Source organism: Lagenorhynchus albirostris, chromosome 16 (assembly GCF_949774975.1).
Source record: "Lagenorhynchus albirostris chromosome 16, mLagAlb1.1, whole genome shotgun sequence".
In the NCBI taxonomy this organism is placed as follows: domain Eukaryota; kingdom Metazoa; phylum Chordata; class Mammalia; order Artiodactyla; family Delphinidae; genus Lagenorhynchus; species Lagenorhynchus albirostris.
Window position 1 is genome coordinate 36136521 of NC_083110.1, and position 10493 is coordinate 36147013.

At 39.5% G+C, this 10493-nt stretch overlaps 1 protein-coding gene across 2 annotated transcripts in view; it reads left to right on the forward strand.

The window, feature by feature from the left end:
* Window positions 1–7710, forward strand: part of LDB3 (LIM domain binding 3) — a 67095-nt gene extending 59385 nt beyond the window's left edge. For both annotated transcript variants that reach the window (XR_009535936.1, XM_060125362.1), the window contains 3 exons: window positions 6758–6847; window positions 7096–7135; window positions 7393–7710. Coding sequence is in view for 1 of the 2 variants with exons in the window: in XM_060125362.1 (XP_059981345.1) it covers window positions 6758–6847; window positions 7096–7135; window positions 7393–7402 (140 nt within the window). In the remaining variant the exon portion in view is untranslated. The remainder of the gene's footprint in view (window positions 1–6757; window positions 6848–7095; window positions 7136–7392) is intronic.
* The last annotated feature ends 2783 nt before the right edge of the window (window positions 7711–10493 follow it).

The following is a 10493-nucleotide window of genomic DNA, read 5'->3' on the forward strand; positions in this document are numbered from 1 at the left end:
AAGCCAGCATTACCCTGGTACCAAAACTAGACAAGGACACCACAGAAAAAGAAAACTATAGGCCAATATCTTTGATGAACATAGATGCAAAAATCCTCAACAAAATATTAGCAAAACAAATCCAACAACACATTAAAAGGATCATACACCACAATCAAGTGGGATTTATTTGAGGGATACAAGGATGTTACAACATCCACAAATCAATCAACATGATAAATCCATTGACAAAAGGAAGGCTAAAAATCATGTGATCCTCTCAATAGATGCAGCAAAAGCATCTGACAAAATTCAACATCCATTTATAAGAAAAATTGTCAACAAAGTGGGTATAGAGGGAAGATACCTCAACATAATAAAAGCCATACCTGGCAAATTGTATGTCCCATAAGGGGTTAATATCCAAAATGCATAAAGAACTCATGCAACTCAACAATAAGAAGCCAGACAACCCATTTTAAAAATGGGCAGAGGATCTGAATAGATATTTTTCCAAAGAAGACATACGGCTGGCCAACAGACACATGAAAAGATATTCATCACTAATTATTAAGAAAATACAACTCAAAACCACAATGAGGTATCACCTCACACTTGTGAGAATGGCCATCATGGGAAAGACAGGAAATAACATGCTGGCAAGAATGTGGAAAAAAGGAAACCTGTGTACACCATTGGTAGGACTGTAAATTGGTGCAGCCACTGTGGAAAACAGTATGGAGATTCCTCAAAAAATTAAAAATAGAACCACCATATGAACCAGCTATTCTACTTCTGGGTATGTATCCAAAGAACACAACTAATTCAAAAAGATATATGCACACCTATGTTCACAGCAGCATTATTTTTTTTCATTACTGCAGCTTTTTTTTTTTTTAATTTATTTTTGACTGCATTGTGTCTTTGTTACTGTTCGCGGGCTTTCTCTAGCTGCGGCGAGGGGGGCTCCTCTTTGTTGCGGTGCGTGGGCTTCTCATTGTGGTGGCTTCTCGTTGTGGAGCACGGGCTCTAGGCACGCAGGCTTCAGTAATTGTGGCACGCAGGCTCAGTAGTTGTGGCTCGTGGGCTCTAGAGCATAGGCTCAGTAGTTGTGGCGCATGGGCTTAGTTGCTTCGCAGTATGTGGGATCTTCCTGGACCAGGGATTGAACCCGTGTCCCCTGCATTGGCAGGCGGATTCTTAACCACTGTGCCACCAGGGAAGCCCCTACTGCAGCTTTTTAAAAAAATTTTATTGAAGTGCAGTTGATTTACAATGTTATGTTTCTGGTGTATAGCAAAGTGATTCAGTTATTTTATATATACACACACACACACACACACACACACACACACACACACACACACACACACATAGATATATGTTCTTTTTCATATTCTTTTCCATTATGGTTTATCACAGGATATTGAATATCGTTCCCTATGCTATACGGTAGGACCTTGTTTTTTATCCATCCTATACACAATAGTTTGCATCTGCTAATCCCAAACTCCCAATCCTTCCCTCCCCGCCCCTTGGCAACCACAAGTCTGTTCGTTATATCTGTGAGTCTGTCTGTTTCGTAGATATGTTCATTTGTGTTGCATTTTAGATTCCACATATAAGTGATATCATACAGTGTTTGTCTTTCTCTTTCTGACTTACTTCACTTAGTATGATAATCTGTAGGTCCATCCATGTTGCTGAAAACGGCATTATTTCATTCTTTTCTATGGCTGAGTAATATTCCACTGTGTGTGTGTGTATATATATATATATACATACATATATATACACACCGTATCTTCTTTATCCATTCATTTGTCAATGGACATTTAGGTTATTTCTGTGTCTTGGCTATTGTAAATAGTGCCAGAGCAGCATTATTTATAATAGCCAAAATATAGAAACAATCTAAGTGTCCCAAGTGGCCATCAATGGATGAATGGATAAAGAAGATGTGATATATATGCACATATATATGTGTGTGTTTGTATATACACACACACACAATGGAATACTCTCAGCCGTAAAAAAGAATGAAATCCTGCAATTTGTAACAGCATAGATGGAACTTGAAGATATATGCTAAGTGAAATAAGCTAGACAGAGAAAGACAAATACCATATGATTTCACTCATATGTGGAATATAAAAAAAAAAATGAACAAAGAAAATAAACTCATAGACACAGAGAACAGATAAGTGGTTACCAGAGGGGAAGGGGATTGGGGGGCTGGGTGAAAGGAGTGAAGGGGGTCAACTGTATGGTGATGGATGGCAACTAGACTTGTGATATTGATCACTTTGTAGTGTGTACAGATGTTGAATCATAATGCTGTACACCTGAAGCTTAAATAATAAAAATGTTTATTCATTTGCTTATTCATTCATTCTTTCAACAAATATTTATTGAACACTGAATGTGTGCCAGGCACTGCTCTGGACACTAAGAACGTGATAGTGAATAAAATAGACAGAAAACATTGTTCTCATGGAATGGAATCAGCCAAATTATGTATCTAATAATTTAGGTAAATGACTAAATTATTTGGGGTTAGTTCTGAGGAGAAATATTTTGACTGTTTAAAGTGGCTCTGCCCAGTGGCACTGGCATTCAGCTGGACTTAAGCTCGTGAATGATAACATGGCATGAAGAATGGGTTCTGGATCAAATGTTAGGAAATAGCTGCATATGCTATTCACCCTAGAGATTCACAGCACACATGGGAGCTGTGTGGGTACTGAGTCCCTCGATAAAGAAACCTGTTTAACTTATTTGAGAACAGAGTATGGAACTCCAATTTGGGAAACGTTGCCTAAAGTTTTGGTTTAGGCTTTCCTGAGCTCTGACTTTCCCAGGATAATCCTAATGTCAAATAATCTTTCTCAATGTTCCACTTACACACTTAGTTAAACCATCAACAGCTTGGGCAATATACCATTTTTTTTAATAGACTTTATTTTGAGAGCAGTTTTAGGTTCATAGCAAAACTGAGCAGAAGGTAAACAGATTTCCCATATACCCCCTGCCCCCCCACACGCACGGCTTTCTGCATTATTAACATCCCCCACCAGAGTGATGCATTTGTTATAATCAGTGAACCTACATTGACACATCTTATCACTCAGAGTCAGTAGTTTATATTAGGGTTCACTCTTGGTGTTGCACATTCTGTAGATTTGAACAAATGTATTATGGCATGTATCCACCATTATAATATCATATAAAGTTGCTTGAGAATTCACTGTGCTCCATTTGCTCATCTCTCCCTCCACCTTAACCCCTGACAACCACAGATCTTTTTACTGTCTCCATAGTTTTTCCTTTTCCAAAATGTCATATAGTAGGAATCCTACAGTATGTAGCCTTTTCAGATTGGCTTCTTTGACTTAGCAATATACATTTCATTCTCCTCCATATTTTTCCATGGCTTGATAGCTCATTTCTTTTTAGCATTGAATAATATTACAGAAGTATAACTTTTCATTCCACAAACACTCACTAAATGGCTAGGCTTTGTTGTAGGGATAGAAGATGACAATACAGACAAGGTTCCTGCTTTCATAAAGCTTACCCTCTAAAGGGAAGAGACAAGCAATAAACAAGTAGTATATAATCAATACACTGTAAGTTAGTGAGTGCTACGGAGCGGTGTGTTGGGGGCTGGAGTAAGCTACTTTCGGTCGGGTGGTCAGTCAGTGAAGACCCTGCTGAGGAGGTGACATTTGGGCTGAGGTCTGAATGTTGAGAAGAAACCAACCACACCAAAATTTGAAGTGGAGGGTAAGAGAAATGTGGAGGCTTTCAGGGTACAGTTTGGGCACAGTGAAGGCACGGGGCTTGAGAGCAGAGGTGAGGAGAGGGCAGCAGGAGAGGAGGGAGAGAGCACAGAGGTCCTTGGAGCCTGTGGTAAGGCAGGCCAGATGATGCCTTCTAATGCCTGCCAGTTGCAAAGAGATGAAATAAATATTTGACTGTAAGTGAAGGACTTCACTTTTGGTAGAAGAATACATTTTATTTTTCCTATAAGACTTTTGAAAAAAAATGTCAAAGCTGTTCATCAAGCAGTTCTGGATGAATACGGGCAAAGGTTGTATGCAGGGAATTCCCTGGCAGTCCAGTGGTTAGGACTCTGTGCTTCCACTACAGGGGGACCAAGTTTGATCCCTGGTGGGGGAATTAAGATCCCGCAGATCCCTCAAATCCCGCAAGCCGCGACGCACGGCCAAGAAAAAAAAAAACGGTGTTATGCAGTTGTCTAAAGTCTGGGAAACATTAGTTCTGTGTGGATACAGCACAGTGTTGTTTTCTGAAATCTGGGAAACACAGACCTATTCTTGTATATACACTCACACAAACTGCACACACACTTTGTGTTTACTTAATTGGAATCATACCATAGATACTGTTCTGAGATTTGCCTTCTTTTTAAAACAGTGTATTTTTTAAACTATGAACTTCACTGTTTGATCCTACTTAAACCTCTCTAAAATATATTTTAAAGGTTATCTGAGTAATAATGATCATGAGGGCTCCATCTACAGTTAGGCATTAGATTGGAGAGATTTAGAACCGAAATGACAAAAGGATGCCATCCTTGTTATCGCTTAGCTGGGATCTGTGTTCCTTTTTTCATGAACTAATTCTATTAAAAAAACACAAAACATCTTATTAAGAAAATTCTTCAAGGACCTACTATATAGTACAGGGAACTATATTCAATATCTTGTAATAATCTATAATGGAAAAGAATCTGAAAAAGAATATAAATACATATAACTGAATCACTTTGCTCTACACCTGTAACACTGCAAATCAACTATACTTCAATTCAAAAAAATTTTTAATGTAAAAAAAAAGCAAAAGTTCTTACAGACTACCTTTCCATTTGCAAGTCAGTTATCCCCTTACCTCTCTCTAGTTCAAAGTCTACTGATGCATAAAAATAGGTATAAAGAGACTATTTCAAAATAGTTTTTAGATTCAGGGGAGAAGTCAGCTAACAGAGGTTTTCTCTTTTACTTCTAATGAAGTACTTGGGAATGCTAAAGGGTCCTAGCATTTGTGGAAGGAAGTTGGTACAAGGTGCCCAGCATGTGCCTGTAGGGGAAGATGGAACGCAGGTAGTGAGGGTGAGTCTACCTCGCATGGAGTCATCACTACAGAGACCCCTGCGGACCCTCCTCTCATACTTGTGACTTTCTGGTGAGCTGTAGGGTAGGGAGATATTGGAGAAAGGTAGGCACAGGTTTTGTGGAGCCATCTTTAAGAAAAAGAATATAAAATTTCAAACACAAAATTAACTACAAAACTGAGTATTTATTTAGAAGGACAAGAAAGAATCACAACAAATTCCTGGAATCATGGCTCTCTGTGTCTTTCTTCTAAAATCTCTTAGGCAAACTTATCAGAAAAGCTTACATAGGAATGCTCCGATTGGAACCTGACTTCCCCTCTCAACCTAGAACATTTCAAGGAACTCTCAGCATAAAGAGGGGCCTTTGAAAGTGCGGGACCCTGAAACTTAAGCTTCATTAGTTTCCCAGTAAATATACTCCAGACCCAGGCCAACAGAACGAAGGACACAGCCATTTGGGGATCCCGATTCCCTGGCTCATGCTCTAAGTTAGGGATTGGCAACATTTGTCCGGGACCAGGTTCTGTCTCCAGAACCAGGATCAAGACATGCCTCAGAGTTGGGAGAGCAAATCAGATTACTGAGTGAAGCAAGACTTGAAATGGGTCCTGACTCTGCAGCTCACACTCCTAACAGGTGGTTATCTTTCTCCACCTTCTAGTTGAATTATCTCTATCTTATAAGCCCAGGTGTAATGGGAAGGTCACCAAGACAGTAAGGAAGCCGTTGGATGGTATGGTAATATTAGGTTGGAGGTTTAGGAGGAAGGACCAGGGTGCTGCAGAAGCAGCTCCAGGCAGTGGCTGAGACTTGAGCCGTGGGTACCATGTCCATTTTAGGTTGCTTGGAATGACTGAAATGACCAGAATCATCTCTTAGCTTGTAGATTAATGACTAGAATGTGACTTTAAAGAAAAGTAAAGAAGCTTTTTTCCATGCACCTTCTATGTGCCAAGCGCAATTCACTTTGTGAATCTTTTCTCATTGAGTCTTCACAACCCTACCAGGCTGGGAAGACAAAGGTCAGATAGTTTAATACCTTTCCCAAAAGTACAGCTAAGATTGTGATCTAACAGGCACTCGATGTGAAGTCCTGTCAGTTAAACAATTTCAAAGTTCCTCTCCTTGGTGGAAATACTATAGTTTCCCCAAAGTACTGGAGGAAGACAGAGAGTTGGGTTCAGCTCCATAAACTTGCATGGAGCCTCTACTCTGAGCCAGGCCTCATGCTAAGTAGCTAAATTTTGTGATTCAGAGGCAAATAAGGCACAATCCCTGCCCTAACAGAGCTCACGGTCTGCTGGAAGAAACAGACTAGTTACCGTGTGATTTCACTATCATATGGCAATAAATGTTTCTCCGACTTCTCTGAAAAGCAGATCTAAAAGCAAAGGACAATGAACATATGTCTTCTAGGAACCCTCTACAATTGTGAATTTTTTTTTTTTTTCCGGCCGCACTGCACAGCTTGCGGGATCTTTGTTCCCCAACCAGGGATCCAACCTGTGCCCCTTGCAGTGGAAGCACAGAGTCCTAACCACTGGACCACCAGGGAATTCCCTGAAATTTCTTATGTAATCTAATATTTTGCCTTTAAAAAATATATATATATATGCCCTTTGTTTTATTTATTATTAGATAAAATTGATGCTGTGGAGAAGATGCCTTATAACATCCCACACTCCATGCCCAATGCTGGGTACCCTGGTTTGAGAAGTAGAATGCAAGGTAAATGATAGGACAGAAACAAGCTTGGGGTGCCACGGGACTACTCGGGAGGGACACTTAATCAGCTTGGGAGTGGGCAGCAAAGGCTTTCTAGAGAAGGAAATTCCTGAGCCAGGGCTGGAACGAAGAACTGGAGCCCACCCCAAGCTGAAGCAAAACTCATATACTAATTACTGAACTGCACTGGGCTGTGTTTGGAGTAAGGCTCATTAAGAGTTTTACAGTTTGTTTTCCTTCCCCTTCAATAGAACACCAATGGACCAATCACTTCCTAGAACGAAAAGGAAAGGTAAGTGAAATTAATTGAGTGTGGATTCTGTGCCAACTGTTTTCCAAATACTCTCAGTTAATTCTCACATCTGCCTCATTAGATTGGTATTATTTATCCTCATTTTATAGATGAAGAAACTGGGATTCAGAGAGGGTGACAAACTGCCCAAGGTCAAAAATTAGGAAGTTCAGCCAGAATTTTGACTCCAAAGTTGGTGTTCTTCCCACCATTTAATGTTGCTTAGCTTGTATCTGAAGTGTCTCTCTACTTGGCGGGTGCAGTAGCAGTCAAGGAAATTGTGGATTGGCTTCAAGTTTCAAGGACAAAAGGAAAGAAAAACAGAGGTTTTCCATGATCTCTTGACCCTCTCCTTTGGTCATGGGAAGTTCTGGAAGGGGACTTTTGGGATACTCCTTTGGCTGGCATTGCGGCACCCTACCTCACCAAGCCAGATCTGCTGAATCTGGACTTGGAGAAGTAAGGGTTCATGGGACATCCTTTGCGAGTGTTCACTGAGGTCTGCTTTATACAGTTTATAATTTGCTGTAAACAGCTTGCTGTTCCTAATTAAACCTGTATGATCATGCCTGAACTTTTAGGAAACAAGGATTTCTTTTTTATGGTTCTCTTTTCGGTGGTAAAAATAGAGCCCTCCTCAGCTCCATGAGCCTCCTTAACCTGTTGGGCCTTGATTCTGAGACTCTGAACTATAGTCTAGAAATGCATGGATCCTGGCAAAATGCCCAAGAAATGCCTGGGTGAGACAATTGCTAGTGATCATGAACCATCTCTTCCAGATGGATGTTCTGTGATTCTATTTGGCAGGATTCTAGGACAGGTTCTCTGATGCTTTTCATGCTAGGATAGAAGGGAATACAGATCTCGCAACTAAAAGCTGTTGGCTGAGTTTAATTTTTAAAGAAACAGTTGCTCAAAATGACTACTTCCTCTCTTTAAAGGCAGGGGCTGGATAAAACCACCTTAGTTTGAAACTGGTGACAAAAAAAATGAATGGGTTTAAGTATCTTAAATGTGATTTTTACTAATTAAGAAAGGAATATGTGCTTATTGAATAAAACCCCCCCAAAACACATATAAATAGGAAGAAAAAAAAAGTAATCATGGTCCCACTACCTGGAGATGCCACAAACACTATTAACATTTTGGTCAGTTTTCTACCGTTAAGAAATATACATATATATCTATTTATTTTATTGTGGTAAGAACGCATCTTACATAACTGTAACCTTATACCTGTTGAACAGCAACCCCCCTATTTCTGGTGCTCTACATGTTCAGAGAAACTTGTCAAGTAACAAACTGTAGAGATGATCCTGAAAGTAGCCTTTCTACCACTTGTCTTGAATGGTGAGCACAGAAATATCAATTCAGAAGATGGGCTCAGATACTGTTCAGGAGGCCTGAACAGAGCAGGTCAGTTTATAGCAACACTGTCCAATAGAACCTTCTGTGAAAATGGACATGTTCTATCACTGTACTCTTCCCATATGGTAGCCACTAACCTCATGTGGCTGTTGAGCTCTTAGTGGGCTGAGACTGAGAAACTAAATTTAAAATTTTAATTTCATTTTAACTGATTCAGAATTTACATAGCCACACATGGCAAGTGGCTATTGCATACTGGACAGTGCAGGTCTATACAGAGGATTTATAAAAGAGTCACTTCCTGGTCTCAGAGTAAACGGTGGGCAGGGATTGAAAGCTGGCACTGAAAATGCCTCTGTCATTTCAAGTAATATCAGAACTCGGAATATCTCTCAGCAGTGAGAAAGGCCACTCCAAGAAAACGTACAGAGATGGGCTCACAATTAGTCTCAGAAAAGGAAGTCAGTCATTAGCTACCTTCTGACATCCTAGCAATTAACCAGTCTTGGGAGAAGAGCGGGTATCTCCAGAGAGGTGCCAAATAAATAGGAGATAAGAGACTATAAAAATGAAAAGCCACTTGGTCTTTCATCACAGGATAATCCAATGCATGTGAATTAATGGCAAAAGGCTCAATAATAGCTTTTGTGAGGAAATAGGAGCAGTGTAGCAGGATATCCTTTTTCCGCACTAAAGCACCCAATTCTTTCGATTTTATATACAACGGAAGCAATTAATTGTACTAGAAAGAAATCCACAGCTGGCTTTTCCTGATGGCCCCACAAGCAGCAAGCACTATTGTTCAGCTTACAGGATAAATGTAAAGTCATTCTACTGCACCGCTGAGATTTTTCTGATTGTTTAGTTTGACTTTTTCCAAAGATAAAAACATGTCCATTCCTCTTGTCATTGCACGTTTTCAGTATAAGCAGATGTCAAAAAGTTAATTTTTTATTTGTAATGTAATCCAAGCTTGTGACTTGATGCTAGTATTTCTTCTAAACTTTGTGTGACTGAATCATAAGTCATTCACTTTTGTTTTACGTGTCTATATGCAATTGAACTGTACTGTCTCTGCTCTTGTGGTTAACATTCATAGTGTGGCTATTCGAGGATCATGCATAATAAACAAATAAGTTACACGTCAAAAACCCAGAAACCTAACGTTTCAAACTACTGGACTGCATGGTGTTGTTCTGCCTTTTAGATGCATTAATACACACTGTATTTCATCAATTCTTAGATGCACATTTTTTGACATTGTATCACCTCTGAAATTAAGATGTCTTACAATTAATGATGTAACATAGTTTAATTGGCAGTGCTTTTCTTTCCTAGTTGTACATAAAATAACAGTGCTTATAATTAATGGTATCTTAGTTTTGATGAAATATAGTATATATATAAAATTTGATTAGCATGATGCATTATTGCAAGTATAACAACAGAATAAGTTTTGTTATTGAGCATTTACATTGATCAAATAAATGAACATCTTGATTAATTACACATCTTATATGAGATTCTAATTGACTTAATTCTAAAAAATATTCATCTTGCCACTTTCATTTCCCCCAATTGCCCTGAAAGGTATATAATGTTATATAATAAAATACAGTGTTATATCTATATCTACGTAATATATAATGTTACATATAGATATATAATGTTAATAATAATTTTAAAAAGCTGGTTCTTTAAGCAAGCTAGGGACTAGGCTCCCTGCCTGCAATTGGAGTGGCTCTTTCATGGTGTTCAGTGGGGCCAGGTGCAAGTCGTGCACGGCACAACTCCAGGGAGCATCTTTCACAAAAAGCAGGATGGCACCCCTTGGAGTCTTGCAACGTAGCCGCCCGAGGTGCTCAGTGCAGTGACTACAGCAACTGTGCTAACAATCGGGGCAGGGGAGGGTAGAAAGGAAGGAGGAACAGGAGTACCCTCTTTGACCTTGAGGGACAGAGCAGCACAGCAGATGCATTGAAAAGTATG